Source organism: Grampus griseus (assembly GCF_964374135.1).
Source record: "Grampus griseus genome assembly, chromosome: X".
Classification (NCBI taxonomy): domain Eukaryota; kingdom Metazoa; phylum Chordata; class Mammalia; order Artiodactyla; family Delphinidae; genus Grampus; species Grampus griseus.
Window position 1 is genome coordinate 23,247,672 of NC_138999.1, and position 22,492 is coordinate 23,270,163.

The 22,492-nt window shown below is 41.0% G+C and overlaps 1 protein-coding gene across 1 annotated transcript; it reads left to right on the plus strand.

Annotated features, from left to right (window-relative positions):
- Positions 1-20,954: 20,954 nt before the first annotated feature.
- Positions 20,955-21,989, plus strand: LOC309839986 (melanoma-associated antigen B4-like; the record flags this gene model as incomplete). Its single annotated transcript, XM_082682006.1, has 1 exon — positions 20,955-21,989. One exon carries the CDS (start codon positions 20,955-20,957, stop codon positions 21,987-21,989), a length of 1,035 nt encoding a protein of 344 aa, XP_082538132.1.
- Positions 21,990-22,492: the final 503 nt, after the last annotated feature.

Sequence of the window (22,492 nt, forward strand, 5' to 3'; positions counted from 1 at the left end):
CCAAGCACTGAAAGTCTATTCCCTAAGCCTGAGTGTTAACCTGCATGCTTTTCTTCAGTGTTCCATCAGTGTCTCTGTTCCCAAGTCACCATAACCATGTGAAGCAAGGTGTTATTTACTATTTACTATTATTCATTCTACTTAAATTCTGGGATAGTCCTAAACATAAACTGGCATGAATGAAGAAAAAAAATCATCAGATATTAAATTCGGCAAACAATGAATATATCCAGTCCTGTGCTGGGAAATGTTTAACAATAGGCTCTAAAAACACAAGAAAAGCTCTGATCTGTAGCATACTCGTTCCATGGCTGATATCAAGTTATTAAGTGGGATCCTTGAACATGAATTGGGAAGAGATGTACAAAACCAGCTCTCCTGAGCTGCTACGGGCTGGCTCCAACGCACCACTGGATGCCTTATATACATCAGGCAAAACAGAACAAACCAGAAATAAAATTGTAAAAATTTTCCATTTATCTTGATAGCCTTCCCATCACCCCTTTTTCAATATACCTTTCTAAAATGTCAAAAACCCAGGTCCTATCTTGGAGATTTTATATATATGTATGTGGAAACATATTTATATATATACATCTATATATATATAAAGTTAAGAAAGGTACATATTTTATAAAATTACATGGAAATAAATATATTTCCTTGTTATAGAATTATATTAAACTACATTTTACCAAAGTTTACTTTCTATCAAGTATTAATGTACTTGTAGAAATATTCGTAAAATAGACACAATATGTGTTTTTGCCTTGAAAAGGAAGTAACTTGATTCATCTAGACATTTCAACTTTAATAAAGAGAGAAAAGTTAAATTATACTTTATGAGAAGGAATCATAGTGACATTATCCAAGAATTACGCTTGTCTTATTTGTTGGCATACTACTTTGTGGTAAAGCATAAATTAAGTGACTAACTGAATAGGTCAGAGCTAGCTGCTTTTGATATTATTCTGCTAACAATACCAATGATTTCAATATATGAGAAACATCACTGACATTGTCCCCATTAATTCCTCAAGGGTAGTGGGGAATGCATATTATGAACACAATTATGTACTATATCACTTACTCTTCAGTAAATGAGATATATTCCTTACCATTGATTTTGGAATTGTAAGCTACCTCTCAGTTTCAAGGCATCTACATTTTAACTTGAGGATAAAGAAAAAGCATGGATTTTTAAATTCCATACAATAATGTACACAATAATATGAGCCATTTGAAAGCAATTTTAATTAACATAGTTTTAGCATTTTTTCAAAGTTTTTAATTTTGTTTTGTTTTACTTATTTATTTATCCTCCAGAGAGGAGATAACTAGTTACAAGCCACATGATTTTGCTGTATAGTCCTTAATTGGGGATGTTGTGTATAGCATGCAAGCCTCAGAATTGTACTATTTCTGTTAGACTATTGAACAGTGATATGTATATTGATTTGTACTTTGGAGTGAGATTCCAAATAATTAGGAAAATTACAATGATTGTGGCACTAAAATAATAATTTTTAATTTGGAAAATAATTTAAAAGAATTCCCAGGCTCATAAACATAGTTGACGCACACACACTCATGCACATGCGCGCGTGCGCGCACACACACACACACACACACACACACACACACAAGGCCAAGTCATTCTCTTTTTTAAATAATGAAGACATGTTTAATTTTGGTTAGAGCTAATTAAAATAGGTTTCAGGAAGAGCCCTTCCCCAAATTTCATTACATGGTTTAATAAGTTAAGACACAATACAATTTCAAAGCAGTGATGAGAGAGGAAGACCTGTTTCTAGTTTTGCCTTACTTTATTATTCTTGAAATCTCTAGATCTGTGCTGCCATTATTGTAGCCATTAGCCACATGTGGCTATCAGGCTTTGGAAAGATTCCTAGATCAAATTGAGATGTGTGCAGTAAGTGTAAAATATATACTAGATTTCAAAGACTTAGCATGAATAAAAGAATGTAAAATATTTCATTAATATTGTATATAGATTTATGATGAAATAATATATTGGCTATGTTGGGCTAAGTGAATATATGATGATTAATTTCACTTTTGTGGCAGAAACACATCAATGATTATAACAACATGTGAAAACAATGATGAGATATGCTTGGAAAAAACGGAAACTCTCCACTAGAAATTATCTACGTGCCATAACAATGAGACTGTCTCCGCTTACAGTTCATCCTCTACCCAAGATCATAGAGGAAAGACTCCTCCTAATTGTCTTATTACTTCAGTCAACCTGAAATTCACATTCAGTTTTACATCCTCCCAACACAACAACCCTACTCTCAATGTCCCTCACTCCTACTATCACATTCTTCCCTTAGTTTCCAGGACATCACAATTTCTTCATTTTTCTCTTACCTCACTGACCACAACTTAAAGTCTCCTTTTCTGACTCCTATTAACCTTACACTGTTAACACAGATGTACTCTAGGTGTCTGTTTCCAATCCTCTTCTCTTTTCCATATACACTCCCTTGTTGATCTCCTCTAGTCAAATGGTTTCTAAATTCATCTATATGCCCTTGGTTCTCAGATTGTTATCTTCAGCCTGAATTTCCTTTCTGAACTCTAGTAACATATCCAAATGCCAGTTTGTTATCTCCACTTGGATATCTAATAGATACCTCAAAACTTACATACCCCTAACTGAAAAATTCTATATCCCACATACCTCCAACTTTCTTCACTCGCAGTTTTCCCCTTTGCTTGTGTCAGCTGCACCCTTTTACCTACTCAGACCAGTAATCTTTGGGTCAGCCTCCACTCTATGTCTCTCACGACTCCCATACAATTAGTCAGAAAATTCTGTCGCTCTACCTCCAAAATACATAGTATCCACCATTTCTCATCATTCCCATTGGTATTATTTCATTCCAAGCTACCATCATCTGTTGCCTGGATGACTGAAGGAGCTTCCTAACCTGTCTCCCTGCTTCCACCCTTGCTCTCCTCCAGTCTAATTACATTACAAAAGCTGGAATAATCCATTACAAGTAAGTCAGATCAAATAATTAATTTTCCCCAAAGCCCTCAACTACCCATTTCACACAGTGTTCAAGTCAAAATCCTTAGCACGACCCAAAAAGACCCTTCATGATCTGGATACCCTCTCCCATGTTGCTCCTCTGACTTTATCTTCATTTCCTACTGTTCTCACTTAACTCAACACTCTAAGGCTAGGTACACCTGTGCAAATTCCTTGAAGTTCTGTGTTAAAATTTAAAAACTTTCCTCTCTTCTATTTCCCTCTTTGAAGGAAAAATCCTAGTTCTTAAACTGGCATTTAGAGATCTCAGTTTCATCATTTCAGCCTTATCTTCTTAAAATCTCCAGACCTATCTATCCATTGTCTCCAAAACACATCATGGTCTTCCCCACTCCTGTCCTAATACTCATGCTGTTCTCCCACTTCCTGTGCATCACTCTCTGTTTGCTGCAGTCTAGCCCTTTGTCAATGTTCAGGTGAACACGTGTCTCTTATCTCAGGATTTTTCTCATCAGCAAAGCACATGCCATTCTCACTTGTCCAAAGTCCAGTAATTATTAATATCTCTACTTATCATCAACTATGAATTATACTGCTTTTACTATTTGCTTCTTGCCTTGATATCTAGATTATAAATTCTCAAGAGTAAAGATTTGAACTACTCTAAAATCCCTAAAGTAATAAGCATTTTATATTGACTTACTCATTAAAGAGTTTCACGTTATATTTTTCATTGACTAATTAGCTTAGCTCTTGACACTCCATATCTTCAGAAATACTTTTCCATACAATAAAGCATATGTAATAAAACATACTACATTTTTTCTTTTATTTTTATGATCAAACTTGGAGCATGATTAAGAAAGGTGAACCAGAAGACTTTACATTCATATTGCAAATAGAAGGATTTATACTAAAATTAAACAAAAATAGTTAAGGCATTTTGATGGCTTGAAAAACTCTCATAATAATAGTTAAAATTTCAGAGATTTTATATATCATAAGCACTTTACATCCTTATTTTTGTTCAATCCTCATAACACATGCTTATTTATACCTGTTTTGGAAACGATGAAACTGCATCTTAGGCACAGTAAATAACTTGTGCAAGGTAAAAAGGTCACAAGTGATATAGGAGGGAATTAAATCAAGGCTGTCTTATTCACACAGTCACACGTAAACACATTCAGAGTGAAGACTCATTAAAATATATGACATCCAAATCTGACTTTACAGATGTAGAAACTGACTCATAGGTTAAATGTCTTGACAAGGTCATACAGGTACTAAATGAACAACTAAGATGAGACTAGGAAGCTAGTAGCTCCAAGCATGCTCTATTTCAGTAGGCAGATACCAGTCTTTGAGTTAATGCCTGAAGGCTAGTTGTATTTGCTATAGGAAGCTTAAATAATATATTTGTATTTGCAAAATTCTTCAATGTTCACTAGTAAACCAACTCCACAGATGTAGGTAAATATACTAGTATCTAGTATACTAGATAACTCTTTTTTTAAGTGAGCAAAGAATCAAGGTGAGTTAAAATTTATATATATATATATACACACACACACACACACACACACACACACACACACACACACACACACATACATACATAGAGACAGAGACAGATGTACTTCCTGTGTTACTGAAGAGGAGACTGCACCATTCTAGGTACTTTCCATTGCAGATCTACCAAAGAGTGTGTCTTCACTTTTTTCACTAACTCAGATGTTCTCTTCTTTTCCCCTAATGCCTACATTAGAAATTCATTTGACATTTGCAGGTATTCATAAGGGAATTCTAGTTACTTCCTACACATACCTGTTCTGATATAGCCAAAAACCATTTGGTGACATTATCAACTCATTAAAGTGAGAGATGTGACAGAAAGAGCACATTTCACATGGAATAAATATAAAAGTGTCAACCATTTGAATGGAAAAAAAAATCCATCTGGCTGATTTCTCTTTGAAAAATGAGCTGTGTATTAAACTCCTTCCTTAATACGTGACAGTCAATTAATCTCAAAATGGGGAGTAGTATATAGTATTCAATTTAATTAAAACCAATATTGATTAAGCATCTACTATATGTAACACATGTGCTAGATTAGAGAAAAATTATTCAGAAGAATAAAAGATAGTCACTTCCTTTAAGGGTGCTTGTCTTCTAAAAGGAAGGGAGTAGTTAACGGTGAATTAGATAAAAATACATGCCAAAGAAATTCAAGAAAATATGAATAGCTTCCGTATTATAGAATGAGAATCAATCATTAGATCATTGAGGAGGAAATGAAAAAGATGCAAAGATGCTTTAGGTGACCCTTAAAGGAACAGACCAAAATATTTGGCATATTATCTACTATTATCATCTGCCTAGAACATACTTTGTTTTGCACATTGTGAAAAAATGAATGTATCATATCTAACATAAAATACTGAGTACTTAATATTACCTATTCCACTGTTGTTGATTACATGCTTATAAAACAGAAACCATTTTATATTTTCTGGTAAAGAATACTATTGATACACATAGCAGCCTACTTGCAAGATATTTGTCAAACCCTGACAATGAATATTTATGAAACTTAACTTCCCCCCAAATATTTCAAGCATTTAGATATCAATCTGACCAATACTGCACCTCTAATGTATCTTCGTTTGTAAGACATCTCTTAATTCTCTTCACCAAAGAATTCTGAAAGAACTGAGGTAGTGATTCCAAACCAGATCATACAGATTACCTGGCTGAAAGATATATCACATAGCTCACTGAAAATTTTCTAATATTGCCCTAGCACGTTGGCCAAATATACTTAATGACTCTAGTAAATGGACGTTCAAAAATAAACTCATTCCTTCTCATGAATGTATTAACATGATATGCCACAAATGATTATTCTTTTAAAGCAGACAGTACATTTTCAGCAACAATTATTGAAGAGTAGATAACTTTTAAACTAATTTCTACCACCTACCATCATGTTTCATTTGATAATCTGTTCTCTTCAATTCTAAGATTCCCATCTTTTGTGAGTGGAGAACTTTCTTAATGTGTTTTAAAGAAATTCAAAGACTTTGCTATTATACCAACTCCATCTAAAATTTGCAAGTGTGAAGCTACTTCTTCAAATCACAAACAGAAATCCCCCATAATTCCTGGCCATTTGAGGGAGATTCCACAGGAGGAAAGGCACCAAAATTAAGATAAGTTACTTAATGGACCAAAATATGTGTTCAAATTCATCGCAGACACCATATATAGTAGTACAGGAGTTTTCAACAATAGATTAAATCATCTAAACAATTTGTTTATGTTTTCTGTGGGAAAAATATAATATTTTATTAGTATTTCAAGGGTTTTTTTACTCCTTTAAAGAAGCAATTAAAATGATAGTTGTTATGTTTATATTTATGACAGCCCTATATTTTTCAGGAGAATAAAAACTAAGGAAAGATGGGTTTCCAACTTCCTCTAAGAATCGTCAGGATTCTGGTTAGCACTGGCTACTCATATGTTAACCCTAATTTACTGTTTATTTGCCCAGAGTAAAGTTAATTCCATAATAACTGTACTTAAAAAGGGGGGGTATTTTTGACCTAACATCACCATTTCTAAGCCATTAACAATAGATTCACTGTCCTCATGAAAATACAAGTGAGCACTCTAGTGTCACATTAAATGGGAGCAAATCACAGGAATAGTATATTTAATGTTAAACGAGAGAAGTCTACTTAAATATTTTGTCTGTCTTAGTATACTAAAATTTCTTTGAGTAAATAAAAAACAGTATTTAAGATTCCTCTTAGAAAATTACTCCCTATTTTAATATTATTAAACTGACTTTAGGCTGTGATAGAGATATAGGTGATATAGCTCAATAGACTTGACACTGTAAGTGACAGAACTGATGGACTCAAATGGAGGTTGTACTATTGGGGTGGCCAAAAAGTTTGTTCGTGTTTTTCCGTAAGATAGCATGCGAAAACTTGAATGACTTTTTGGCCAACCCATACATTCCCCTGATATTCCTTCTGACTTTGTGACTAAAGATCATAAAAAGTGGTAATTTTCAAGATGAGATATAACATCAATATGAAAGCGTTAATCTTAATAAATCCTTGGATAAATTCCTTTGATAAACAGAAGAACACACTGGTCACACTTCGTGGCGCAACTCAGTATAGACATTATTATTTTTTCTGTATGTAAGATATGGGTGAACAGTGGTAAAGGTGGGAATATAGGCAAGCTACCCTTAGTATAAGTAGCCACCAATTATAAGCAGCTATCCAGCACTTGAAATGTGGATAGTCTGAATTCAGAGGTACTGAGTGTATAATACACACTGGATTTCTCAAAGTATTTAATAATGTAAAATACCTTTCATATATTACATGTATGATAAAATGATAATATTTTAGGTGTATTAGGTTAAAAATACATTATTAAAAATCACATCATCTCTGTGGTATACACACACACACACAGTGGAATATTACTCAGCCATAAAAAAGAATGAAATAATGCCATTTGCAGCAACATGGATGGACCTAGAGATTATCATAAAAGTGAAGTCAGACAGAGAAGGAGAAATATTTGATATCACTTATATGTGGAATCTTAAAAAATGATACAAATGAAGTTATTTACAAAACAGAAACAGACTCACAGACATAGAAAACAAAGGGGAAAGGGCAGGGAGGGATAAATCAGGAGTTTGGGATTAGCATATACAAACTACTATATATAAAATAAACAACAAGGTCCTACAGTATAACCCAGGGAACTACATTCAATATCTTGTAATAAACTATAATGGAAAAGAATCTGAAAAAGAAACTCTCTCTATATCTATCTCTATATCTATCTATACCTGAATCACTTTGCTGTATACCAGAAACTAACACAATGTTGTAAATCAACTACACTTCAATAAAAAAATAACTTCATCTGTTTCTTTTTTGTTCTTGAATGTGACTACTAGAAAATTGTAAATTGTATATATGGCTCTCATTTGTGACTCTTATTGTATTTCTATTGGGCAGCATTGCCCTACAGCAGGATTTCTTAACCCACAGTAAAGCAACACCGCTGACGTTAGGATCTGGTAATTCTTTGATGTGGGAGGCTTTCCTGTGCCTTGTAGAATGTTTGAAAGCATCCCCGGCCTCTACCTGCTAGATGCAAGAGCACTTTCCCCCAAGTTGTAACTACCCAAAAGTCTCCAGACACTGTCAAATACCCTCTGAGGGCAAAATTCCTTCCACTTGAGAACCACTGGTCTGCAGTATCCAAACTACTCTCATATCACTATACCAAGACAAGTTGGCAATACCAAATTTGCAAAAGGAAAAACACAGTTATCAGAACTTCAAATGCACTGCATTTGCTGATTTGATATGCTTAGCATGAGAATTATTTTTCAAAATATTATTTTCTTTTGGAAACATGATGTCATTGTGACTGAGAATGTGTTCATAAAACTGAATTCAAACATGTATTTCCTTAATTTAGATATAAAATAAAGACGGTTCACAAAAAATGAAATTAAAATTTCAATATGTAATATTTGTTTTAAAAAAGATCATCTTGGGCTTCCCTGGTGGTGCAGTGGTTGAGAGTCCGCCTGCCAATGCAGGGGACACAGGTTCGTGCCCCGGTCCGGGAAGATCCCACATGCCGCGGAGCGGCTGGGCCCGTGAGCCATGGCCGCTGAGCCTGCGCGTCTGAAGCCTGTGCTCCGCAACAGGAGAGGCCACAACAGTGAGAGGCCCGCGTACCACAAAAAAAAAAAAAAAAAATCATCTTTTCAAGACATCATGTTATTTTTCATAATGACAAATACATGCTCTAAATGACAATACCAGTTCAACTTTACATAAACAATATATTAATGTGAATATCTTCTTTCTCTGAATTCCCTGGTTACAACTGTGAATCACATCTGAAGAATGATGGTTTTAAATTTTTTCTAATATAAATTAAGGTTTATATTTGACTTCATAATCAGTGTTTTACCAGAAAAGGAGAATAATGAAACTGTACATGTTCAATAAAGCTCAAACTCCTTGTTTACTAACCATCCATGTAGCAATGTAAAAAGCAGCTCAAAATCCTAAAAACATAAGTAATATATGTTGATTATATTGTTAGGCAAAGAAATCTCTAGTATATTTAGCTCGTCAATAGTCCATAGGGATTTTTATCACAGTTCAGCTGTAAGCTCTTTCAAATAGTTACTATTTCTTTATTGTGTGGTACCACACAAATCAATTACCAACTGAATTAGAGCTTTTATATAATATTAATGACTGTGTTAATACTCAATGTTGTTTTCAACTGTGAAAAAGCAATGGGAGTTCTCATGCCTCATTTGTGTTCCATTTGAAGCAAAGGCAATAACCAAATCTTTTTAGCAAGAAAATAAATTTGCATAATGAAATATAATCATTTTGTATATTTCTCATTTTTATTTTTTTTAAAGTTTTATTTTTATTTATTTATTTCATTTGTTTTATTTGTTATTTTTGGCTGCATTGGGTTTTCGTTGCTGTGTACGGGCTTTCTCTAGTTGTGGTGAGTAGGGACTACTCTTCATTGTGGTGCACAGGCTTCTCATCGTGGTGGCCTCTCTTGTTGCAGAGCACTGGCTCTAGGCGCACAGGCTTTAGTAGTTGTGGCGCACGGGCTTAGTTGCTCCGTGGCATGTGGGATCTTCCCAGGCCAGGGCTCAAACCTGTGTCCCCTGCATTGGCAGGTGGATTCTTAACCACTGCGCCACCAGGGAAGCCCCTCATTTTTATTTTAAATTAAAGAAATGTGCATTTGAATTAACAGTAACTGCTCCCAAGACACAGTAAATTAAAAATGTCAAAGTTTTGTTTTGTTTTTTTTCACTAAGGCTTCATTAAAAAAATGGGGGAAGAGAAGAAAAGGGATGTTCAGATAAAGTGCAATAGCTAAAAGCACAGCTAAGCATTGTGTTCAGTGGGCTTAAATAGCACAATTTTCATTGGGACAACAGAGAATAGAATATAATAGGATAATGTACATTAACATGCTTATTGTCAAGTACATCCTCTCTGAGGATTTTACAACACCTACTCTATCTCTTTTCCTACCACTATTGTCATTTTATACCCTAAGAGCCATCACTAGCTTGTGATCCATTGAGGGACAAGTCTGTTACTTTGGGTCAATGAATAGCCACAAGGTAGCACTGAACCTCTGTGACCCAAGGCTGTGACAGATATGTACAAATAAATCAATAAAATATTCCTCTGGTTAAAACTACTACCTTCCATTTCATAAGACTTAACCATTTCCTACAAATGTAATCTAACTCAATACAAATATTTAACAGTTATTTGAAGGGTGAGATAATTTCCTTCGTATAGACTGTCAAATCAGTTTTTAGACTAAAAATAAAAAACAAAGAAAAGTGTAGCTAACTGTTCACTGTCTCCCTGATTCTATGCTTTTTGTTACCATGCCAGATAACATTTCCTTTTGCATATTCATTGTGCAATGAGACGCTTCCAAGGGCCCAGAGCATTCTATTATATCTTGGTGAACACATTTTATATATGTTAATGGAAAATTTTGCAGCCATAACCCAATAATGATGAGAATTGTAATAATTCTGCCACTCTGCCAAAGTAATCTCATTTAGGAGAATACTCTTCTGAAAAAACTACTTAAATAATAGACACAAAGTAATATGGGATCCAGAAAGGCAAAAACACAAAGTCCCAGGATAGGAAAGAGTCATTTAGACCCTCTCGTTAGAAATTCCTAAAGCAGCAAGCAACTACAGATAGGCAGAGTTTCTTTCTCTTCTCTTCTCTCATCCTCCTCCCCTCCATTACACCTCCTCCTCCTCCTCTCTGTTTCTCCCCCATACTCTCTCTCTGAAGGAAAATAATAGTCAGCATACCGAACTCCTGAGCAGCTCTGGCCCTAGGCAGAACTGTAAAACTGGAGAGGATTATGCGTCATTTCTACTGACATCTTCAGTTTTTCTGTGCTATCCATCCATCCTAGTACCCAGCATCCCCCTGCTACCCACCGTACCCTGGGCTTAATCCTGCCATCATACTCACTGTTGTTGAAACTACTGCTACAGCACCTACCAGTTCCTCAGGCTCTCTCTCATTTATATTAACTCATAGGAAGATATTATGGAGTCATCCCCACTAGTGGCACATTAATTTTTAGATGCTCTATTAAAGACAATGATTCAAATGAATAAATTTCTAAAGCTGAACTGAAACAAGAAATGATGCAGACTGGGGACAGAAAGGTTGGATCAGATTTCTAATCCAGTTGTTTACCGTGAACACTGTATATACATTTCCTTAATCACATGATGCAGGAAAGTTATCTACTCAAAATTTGATCTCTGAAAGTAAAAGTAGTTAGTGGAGAGAAAACTGATGTGAAAAAGATCATTCTTGTTTACTAACATAAAATAGCATAAAAAAGGGGCAGGATATTCATGCAAAGATATTTTGCCCTGGAGAGAGATGCAAAGAAGTGGCATGTTCCAACTGCAAAAGTAAATGTCCAGGTAAATTATTTGGGGGGACTCCTGTGAGAGATAAACTCTACTTTTAAAATAAAACAAGAGATCTACAAGATGGCGGAAGAGTAAGATGTGGAGATCACCTTCCTCTCCACAAATACATCAGAAATACATCTACATTTGGCACAACTCCTACAGGACACCTACTGAATGCTGGCAGAAGACCTCAGACTTCCCAAAAGGCAAAAAACTCCCCACCTACCTGGGTAGGGCAGAAGAAAAAAGAAAAAACAGACAAAAGAATAGGGATGGGACCTGCACCAGTGGGAGGCATCTGTGAAGGAGGAAAGGATTCCACACACTAGGAAGCCCCTTCGCGGGCGGAGATGGCAGGTGGCAGAGGGGAAGCTTTGGAGCCACGGAGGAGAGCGCAGCAACAGGGGCGCAGAGGGCGAAGCGGAGAGATTCCCGCACAAAGAATCGGTGCCGGCCAGCACTCACCAGCCCGAGAGGCTTGTCTGCTCACTTGCTGGGGCGGATGGCATCTGGGAGCTGAGGCTCCGGCTTCGGAGGTCATATCCCAGGGAGAGGACTGGGGTGGCTGCGTGAACACACCCTGAAGGGGGCTAGTGTGCCACAGCTGGCCAGGAGGGAGTCCGGGGAAAAGTCTGGACCTGCCTAAGAGGCAAGAGACCATTGTTTCGGGGTGCACAAGGAGAGAGAATTCAGAGCACTGCCTAAACAAGCTTCAGAGACAGGCGCGAGCTGCAGCTATCAGTTCCGACCCCAGAGACGGGCATGAAATGCTAACGCTGCTGCTGCAGCCACCAAGAAACCTGTGTGCAAGCACAAGTCACTATCCACACCTCCCCTCCCGGGAGCCTGTGCAGCCCGCCACTGCCAGGGTCCCGTGATCTGGGGACAATATTCCCGGGAGGACACACGGCACACCTCACGCTGTTGCAATGTCACCAGCCTCTGCCGGCACAGGTTCGCCCCACATTCCATACGCCTCCCTCCCCCCGGCCTGAGTGAGCCAGAGCCCCGTTGCTCCTTTAACCCTGTCCTGTCTGAGCAAAAAAGAGGTGCCCACAGGTGACCTACACGCAGAGGTGGGGCCAAATCCAAAGCTGAACCCCGGGAGCGGTGGAAACAAAGAAGAGAGAGGGAAATTTCTCCCAGGAGCCTCAGGAGCAGCGGATTAAATCTCCACAATCAGCTTGATGTACCCTGCATCTGTGGAATACATGAATAGACAACGAATCATCCCAAATTGAGGAGGTGGACTTTGGGAGCAACGATAGATATATATTTTTTCCCTTTCTCTCTTATTTGTGAGTGTGTATGTGTATGCTTACGTGTATGATTTTGTCTGTAGAGCTTTGCTTTTACCATTTGTCCTAGGGTTCTGTCTGTCTGTTTTCTCTTTATTACTTAAAGAATTTTTTTCTTAATAATTATTTGTTATTTTAATAACTTTATTTTATCTTCTTCTTTCTTTCTTTCTTTCTTTTCTCCCTTTTATTCTGAGCCATGTGGAGGACAGGCTCTTGGTGCTCCAGCCAGGCATCAGGGCTGTGCCACTGAAGTGAGAGAGCCAAGTTCAGGACACTGGTCCACAAGAGACCTCCCACCTCCACGTTATATCAAATGGCAAAAATCTCCCAGAGATCTCCATCTCAATGCCAAGATCCAGCTCCACTCAACGACCAGCAAGCTACAGTGCTGGACACCCCATGCCAAACAACTAGCAAGACAGGAACACAACCCCATCCATTAGCACAGAGGCTGCCGAAAATCATAGTAAGGCCACAGACACCCCAGAACACACCACCACACGTGGACCTGCCCACCAGAAAGACAAGAGCTAGCCTCATCCACCAGAACACAGGCACTAGTCCCCTCCACCAGGAAGCCTACACAACCCACTGAATCAACCTTAGCCACTGGGCACAGACACCAAAAACAACGGGAAGTACGAACCTGCAGCCTGCGAAAAGGAGACCCCAAACACAGTAAATTAAGCAAAATGACAAGACAGAGAAACACACAGCAGATGAAGGAGCAAGGAAAAAACCCAGCAGACCTAACAAATGAAGAGGAAATAGGCAGCCTACCGGAAAAAAAATTCAGAATAATGATAGTAAAGATGATCCAAAATCTTGGAAACAGAATGGAGAAAATACAAGAAACGTTTGACAAGGACATGTTTGTTTGACAAGAGCAAACAAACAGTGATGAACAACACAATAAATGAAATTAAAAATTCTCTAGAAGGGATCAATAGCAGAATAACTGAGGCAGAAGAACGGATAAGTGACCTGGAAGATAAAATAGTAGAAATAACTACTGCAGAGCCGAATAAAGAAAAAAGAATGAAAAGAATTGAGGACAGTCTCAGAGACCTCTGGGACAACATTAAACACACCAACATTCGAATTATAGGGGTCCCAGAAGAAGAAGAGGACAAGAAAGGGACTGAGAAAATATTTCAAGAGATTATAATTGAAAACTTCCCTAATATGGGAAGAGAAATAGATAATCAAGTCCAGGAAGGACAGAGAGCCCCATACAGGATAAATCCAAGGAGAAACACGCCAAGACACATACAAATCAAACTATCAAAAATTAAATACAAAGAACAAATACTAAAAGCAGCAAGGGAAAAACAACAAATAACACATAAGGGAATCCCCAGAAGGTTAAGAGCTGATCTTTCAGCAGAAACTCTGCAAGCCAGAATGGAGTGGCAGGACATATTTAAAGTGATGAAGGAGAAAAACCTACAACCAAGATTACTCTACCCAGCAAGGATCTCATTCAGATTTGATGGAGAAATTAAAAACCTTACAGACAAGCAAAAGCTAAGAGAATTTAGCACCACCAAACCAGCTTTACAACAAATGCTAAAGGAACTACCCTACGCAGGAAACACAAGAGAAGGAAAAGGCCTGCAATAATAAACCCAAAACAATTAAGAAAATGGTAATAGGAACATACATATTGATAATTACCTTAAATGTAAATGGACTAAATGCTCCAACCAGAAGACATAGATTGGCTGAATGGATACAGAAACAAGACCCGTATATATGCTGCCTACAAGAGACCCACTTCGGACCTAGGGACACATACAGACTGAAAGTAAGGGGATGGAAAGAGATATTCCATGCAAATGGAAATCAAAAGAAAACTGGAGTAGCAATTCTCATATCAGACACAATGGACTTTAAAACAAAGACTATTAGAACAGACAAAGAAGGAAACTACATAATGATCAAGGGATCAATCCAAGAAGAAGCTATAACAACTGTAAATATTTATGCACCCAACATAGGAGCACCTCAATACTAACTAACTAAGGCAAATGCTAACAGCCATAAAAGGGGAAAGTGACAGTAACACAATCATAGTAGGGGACTTTCACACCCCACTTTCACCAATGGACAGATCATCCAAAATGAAAATAAATAAGGAAACACAAGCTTTAAATGACACATTAAACAAGATGGACTTCATTGATATTTATAGGACATTCCATCCAAAAACAACAGAATACACATTCTTCTCAAGTGCTCATGGAACATTCTGGAGGATACATCATATCTTGGGTCACAAATCAAGCCTTGGTAAATTTAAGAAAATTGAAATCGTACCAAGTATCTTTTCCGACCACAACGCTATGAGACTAGATATCAATTACAGGAAAAAATCTGTAAGAAGTACAAACACATGGAGGCTAAACAACACACTACTTAATAACCAACAGATCACTGAAGAAATCAAAGAGGAAATAAAAAAATACCTAGACACAAATGACAATGAAACACAATGACCCAAACCCTTTGGGATGCAGCAAAAGCAGTTCTAAGAGGGAAGTTTGCAGCAATACAATCCTACCTCAAGAAACAAGAGAAATCTCAAATAAACAACCTAACCTTACAGCTAAAGCAATTAGAGAAAGAAAACAAAAAAAGCCCAAAGTTAGCAGAAGGAAAGAAATCTCAAAGATCATATCAGAAATAAATGAAAAAGAAATGAAAGAAATGATAGCTAAGATCAATAAAATTAACAGTTGGTTCTTCAAGAAGATAAACAAAATTGATAAACCATTAGCCAGACTTTTCAAGAAAAAAAGCGAAAAGACGCAAATCAATAGAATGAGAAATGAAAAAGGGGAAGTAACAACTGACACTGCAGAAATACCAAGGATCATGAGAGATTACTACAAGGAACTCTATGCCAATAAAATAGACAACCTGGAAGAAATGGACAAATTCTTAGAAATGCACAAATTGCGAGAATGAACCAGGAAGAAACAGAAAATATGAACAGACCAATCACAAGCACTGAAATTGAAATTGTGATTAAAAATCTTCCAACAAACAAAAGCCCAGGACCAGATGGCTTCACAGGCGAATTCTATCAAACATTTAGAGAAGAGCTAACACCTATCCTTCTCAAACTCTTCCAAAATATAGCAGAGGGAGGAACACAGAGGGAGGGATTCAATGCAATCCCTATCAAACTACCACTGGCATTTTTCACAGAACGAGAACAAAAAATTTCACAATTTCTATGGAAACACAAAAGACCCTGAAGAGCCAAAGTAATCTTGAGAAAGAAAAACGGAGCTGGAGGAATCAGGTTCCCTGACTTTAGACTATACAACAAAGCTACAGTGATCAAGACAGTATGGTACTGGCACAGAATCACAAATATAGATCAATGAAACAGGATAGAAAGTCCAGAGATAAACACACGCACATATGGTCACCTTATTTTTGATAAGGGAGGCAAGAATATACAGTGGAGAAAAGACAGCCCCTTCAATAAGTGGTGCTGGGAAAACTGGACAGCAACATATAAAAGAATGAAATTAGAACACTCCCTAACACCATACACAAAAATAAACTCAAAATGGATTAAAGACCTAAATGTAAGGCCAGACACCATCAAACTCTTAGAGGAAAATATAGGAAAAACACTCTATGACATAAATCACAGCAAGATCCTTTTTCACCCACCTCCTAGAGAAATGGACATAAAAACAGAAATAAACAAATGGGACCTAATGAAACTTAAAATCTTTTGCACAGCAAAGGAAACGATAAACAAGACGAAAAGACAACCCTCAGAATGGGAGAAGTTATTTGCAAATGAAGCAACTGACAAAGGATTAATGTCCAGAACATACAAGCAACTCATGCAGCTCAAAATGAAAAAAACAAACAAGCCTATCCAAACATGGGCAGAAAACCTAAATACACATTTCTCCAAAGAACTAAAACAGATTGCCAACAGACACATGAAAGAATGCTCAACATAGTTAATCATTAGAGAAATGCAAATCAAAACTACAATGCGATATCATCTCACACTGGTCAGAATGGCCATCATCAAAAAGTCTACAAACAGTAAATGCTGGAGAGGGTGTGGAGAAAAGGGAACCCTCTTGCACTGTTGGTGGGAATGTAAATTGATACAGCCACTATGGAGAACAGGATGGAGGTCCCTTAAAAAACTACAAATAGAACTACCATATGACCCAGCAATCCCACTACTGGGCATATACCCTGAGAAAACCATAATTTAAAAAGAGGCATGTACCAAAATGTTCATTGCAGCTCTATTTACAATAGCCAAGACATGGAAGCAACCTAAGTGTCCATCAACAGATGAATGGATAAAGTTGTGGCACATATATACAATGGAATATTACTCAGCCATAAAAAGGAACGAAACTGAGGTATTTGAAGCAAGGTGGATGGACCTAGAAACTGTCATACAAAGTGAAGTAAGTCAGAAAGAGGAAAACAAATACCATATGCTAACACATATATAAGGAATCTTAAAAAAAATTGGTCATGAAAAAACTAGGGGCAAGATGGGGATAAAAATGCAGACCTAGTAGAGAATGGACTTGAGGATACAGGGAGGAGCAAGGGTAAGCTGGGACAAAGTGAGAGAGTGGCATGGACATATATACACTACTAAACATAAAATCGATAGCTAGTGGGAAGCAGCTGCAAAGCACAGGGAGATCAGCTCGGTGCTCTGTGACCACCGAGAGTGGTGGGATAGCGAGGGAGGAAGGGAGGGAGACGCAAGAGGGAAGAGATATGGGGATATATGTATATGTATGACGGATTCACTTTGTTATACAGCAGAATCTAACACACCATTGTAAAGCAATTATACTCCAAAAAAGATGTTAAAAAAAGAAAGAAAATACACCATAGACAAAAGCAACAATATAAAAAATATACCTAGAAAGAAACCATACAAAAATGTATATAATCTACATGGAGGCCACAATAAGAATTTCCTGATTGACTTAGGAAAAAGAAGTCTCAACCAGAATAGTATGTTATGTGTATTCGTGAGACACAGATACTGTAAGAATATCTATTTTCCTTAATTCATTTACACACTTAGTACCTTATCCACAGCAGCTGATTACAGTCTAACATGGGCTACTGTTTCCTGTACCCAAAATCAACCACGGAAAAATTACAGAAGGAACAAAGAAAAAACATTAACAAAAGCAAAAATACAAAACTAAATAATCCCTGAAAGACAATAAGTCTCCACTGAACTGGAACCTGAGTGTGGGCAGGTAGGGGGATGCCCTGAATTCGAGACAGGTCTGTAGCCTGCAAGAGAGGCAGATGACAGGATTGATTAGACAAAAGCCTATAACGTTGAGCCCTTGATTCTTCCACTGTGCTCTGGGACCATGAATCTCTACTGCTTCACTGAAGGAATCTGAGGCAGCATTTCAGAGCCCGCATGCCAGGAGCATGGGACACCAAAGATTGGGCTGGATGTGGCAGTATGGTCCACAGGCTGTGAAATAACCATCTGAAACTTTCTTAGTGCATGACAACTGGCCTTTTTAAGTGATCATCTTAATAGACTTATCGCACACGGACTAAAAGAGAAAAGCAAGTAACACAGTAGTTGTACAAAAGGAGAGAAATTCATTCCTGAACTTTTGGGCAATGCCCCTGCTGTCAACAAAGAGAGACAACAGTAGGAACTGTCAGGCTAAGGCGCCCCTTCACTAACTCCTCTGGGATTCTGTGGGGCATGGCTGGGGACAGGGATGGATTCATACCAGAGAAGGAAGGAATCGCAGGCCCCGCCAGCAGTCAATGTGAGGACCTTGAGTGAGACCTGACGGGCTCCAAACCACAGAAGAGACTCTCGCCTCCTTTCCCCTCAGCTCATCTTACCTGCAGCAGCCATCTCTGGGAGGCTCCAGGCAGAAGTGTCCAGATGAGATGTGCCTGCACTTCACACCAGCAGTCTCAGGGAGTTGATGTCTTTGATGTGAGACCTTGGCCTCAGGTCAGCAGACGGGAGCTACCCAGCACCTACAGGGAGTCAAGAGAAGACACTGAGAGGGGATTGAGAGCAGCATCCACCACAGAAGAGGGGGCCCCAAAGAGCCCTCACTGTCAGTCTCGGGGGACCCAGGCATGGCTGTGAGGCTCAGGGCCCCAGATACTTCCGGCTGGGGGTGCCGAGAGAAATGAGAGCCAAGCTGTGACGCCTGTTGACTCACCTCAGCAGAGGGAAAAGTCCCAGGACCTGCCAAGAGTCAATGAAAGGCCCTCGTGCCAGGCCTGCGGGAAGCTCCCCCAGAACCCCTCCCTGATCCCCCGCCCCGCCCCAACCCGGCCCCAGTCCGCCCCGCCCCGCCCCGGCCGCAGCCCGCCCCTGCTGTCCTCCTGGACCCCAGATGCGCATGACCGGATGTGACGTCCTCCTAAGCGCGCCGTGGGGGCGAGGACATTGTTGAGACCTGCCGTCCAGCGAGGGTGAGCCGCGGGAGGAGTGCCACGTCTCGTCAGGTGTCAAGGTGTGAGGTGACCCCAGTTAGAAGTGCGGGGACACGCCCCCGACACCCCCAATCCGCATTCCCTCCAAAAAGAGGCGGCCACACGGGCCCCGCCCACCCCGCCCCTGCTCTCGGCCCCAGAGGCTCGGGCCTGGCTGTTAGGCCCAAAGTCCATCCGCTTCCCCAGCGGGGTCTCGGGCAAGGAAGGCTTCGCTCTGAGGCTGGTGGACCCTGGCTCAGCTCAGTACAGGGAGCGCCCCAGGCCCTGTGGAGTGAAGGACGGGACCCTCGTGGGGACCGCAGGGCTCCACACCCCAGAATGGCGGCCACGTGGACCCCGCCCCTGACGTCGGCCTGGGAGCCTCCGGGCAGGTCTAAAGACTGAGGGGCTCCCTCAGTGCGAACGCGGACAGACGGACAGACGCGGGAGGCCCAGGGAGGAGGGGGCCTTGTCCTGAGGGGCTGGCCGCAGGTCAGCAGAGGGAGGATTTCCAGGGCACGGGAGGAGTCAGGGCGAGGACCGTCCTCACCGTCGCAAGGGCACCTCAGAACCCCTCCCCTGTTCTCAGCCGCTTCCTTCTGGCCACACACGGAGGAGGGAGGGCTGCTGTCTGAGAGGGGAGGTGCAGGCCAGCAGAAGGCGCGTCCCTAAGCACTCCCAAGAGTCAGCCCAAGCCCTTGAGTGAGGGCCAGTGGGGCCGCCAGCCACAGGGCCTCGACCTGTCTGCCGCACGCTGCAGGCCTGGTAAAACTCTGCCACGTGCGGCCGCGTGGTCACCCTCACTGCCTCCGAATGAGACTCAAGGAGGTGCCGGCACTGGTGCGAGCAGATGGCCCTCGGGGCAAGAGAGGAGCTCCAGGCTGCACCGGCCGTCCAGGGAGGACCCCGAGTGAGGACTAAGGGAGTCACCCACCCTGAAGAGAAGGGACAAGGGAGAATATGGCCCGTCCCCTCCTGTCAACCCTTAGACTCCCAAGAAAGGACTGTCAGGCTGAGACTGCCCGTACTTTCCTCTGCCAGGTCCAAGGGAGGTTAGAGCTTTGTTCTGAAGGGGCAGCCACCAGGCAGCAGAAGGGAGGGTCCCAGGACCCTTCGGTAGTGGGCTGAACGCTCCCTCCTTTCCTCCTCCTGGGTGTCGTGGAAGATGGTGGTGTCAACTTCAGAGCAGCAGAGGGGAGGGGGTGGGGGTGGGGGTCTTGGCAACAACTGTCATCCTGACTCTGAATGGGAACCGTGGGGACCTACCTCCCCTGCCAGCCCCCACTGTCACCCCCGTACCGCCCAGGCAGGGCTGGCTGGCTGTGGCCCAAGGCTCACTCTACCGTCCTCCACAGGGGTCTCAGGGGACAGGCTGAGCAGGAGAACAGGAGCCCTGTGGGTCCTCGGGCAGTGCCCTCAAGGACCCTGCAGAGGTGGCCTTGGTTAAAGCCAGGGAGGAATCTCCCCGCTGAAGGTGCTCACAGCATCTCCTTGTCCCTCCCCCAGGTGCCCTCGTTGCCTGCCTTCCTGCCCACACTCCCGCCTGCTGGCCCTGACCTGTGTCATCATGCCTCGGCGCCGGAACAAGCGCCATGGCCGCAAGAAACGCCACCAGGCCCGGGGGGAGACTCAGAGTCTCAAGGGTGCCCAAGCCACTGAGGAGGCGGCGGCGGCAGAAGAGGTAGAAGAGTCGCCATCCTCCCCCGCTTCTGTTTCTAGGGGTACTCCCCCGAGCTCCCCTGCTGCTGGCACTCGCCAGGAGCCTCAGGGAGACCCAGCCACGAGCTCTCGTGATGCAGGGGTTTCATGCCCAGGATCTGAAGAGGGTGCCCAGAGCCAAGATGAGAAAAGTGCAGGTACCTCCCAGGCAGCACCTTTCATTCAGAGCAGTTGCAGAGTTTTTCTGATCAGGGAGTCCACAATGTTGGTGCACTTCCTGCTGGAGAAGTACAAGACGAAGGAGCCCATCCCGCAGGCAGCACTGCTGAAGGCTATCAACAGGAAGTACGATAAGCACTTCCCTGAGATCCTCAGTAGAGCCTCTGAGATCATGGAGCTGGTCTTTGGCCTCGAGCTGAAGGAAGTTGACCCCAGCAGTCACTCCTACGCCCTCATCAGCAAGATGGCCCTCCCCAGCGAGGGAAGTCCAAGTGATGAGTCGGGGCTGCCCACATCCGGTCTCCTGATGATTCTCCTGGGCCTGATCTTCACGAAGGGCAACCGTGCCACCGAAGAGGAGATCTGGAAATTCCTCAATGCGTTGGGTTTGTATGCTGGGAGGAGGCACTTGATCTTTGGGGATCCCGGGAGGCTCATCAGCAAAGATTTCGTGCAGCAAAAGTACCTGACATACCGCCAGGTGCCCAACAGCCATCCTCCACGCTATGAGTTCCTGTGGGGCCCGAGAGCCCACGCTGAAACCAGCAAGATGAAAGTGCTGGAGATTTTGGGCAAGATCATTGGTACCGTCCCCAGTGCCTTCGCAGATCGCTATGAGGAGGCTCTGAAAGATGAGGAAGAGAGCGCCGCGGCCAGGGCTGCAGCTGTTGCAGAGGGCAGAGCCCCTTCCAGGGCCAAGGCCCGCAGCTCCTCCCACATGTAGGGAGGGAGGCCGTGGGCAGTTTGCTCACTTTGTTTTGGAAGAGAGCAGTCAAGCTCCTAAATAGTGCAGAGTAGTAGGGATGGAGGGAACAAAGTATAGATCTTATTTATCTTCTTGTTTTAAACTAGTAACTTCTATATATTATTGACTGATTTAGGTTTTTCAAATGTTTTTTCTTGTAATAGTGTGTTTTCTTAAGAATAGGAATTTGTGAATGACATTGCTTGCATATTTATTGCTGTTTAAAGAGTTCTAAAGTTACAGTTTTGGTATATGTAACAGAAAAACGAACCATCTATATTTTCTGTATGATCCAGAAGTAGAAAACATGGCACTGCAATAGAGATTTTCATGGAAATGTGAAAGGCGACCACAGAAAATATTTAGAAACAAAAAATGGAGAAAACAGAGAGTAAAAGCCATTTAACTCGTGGTTTGCCTTACTTCGTTTAAACTTTCTTTTGGTAGAAATAAAAGATACTTTGATTTAGCTCATTTGTGAG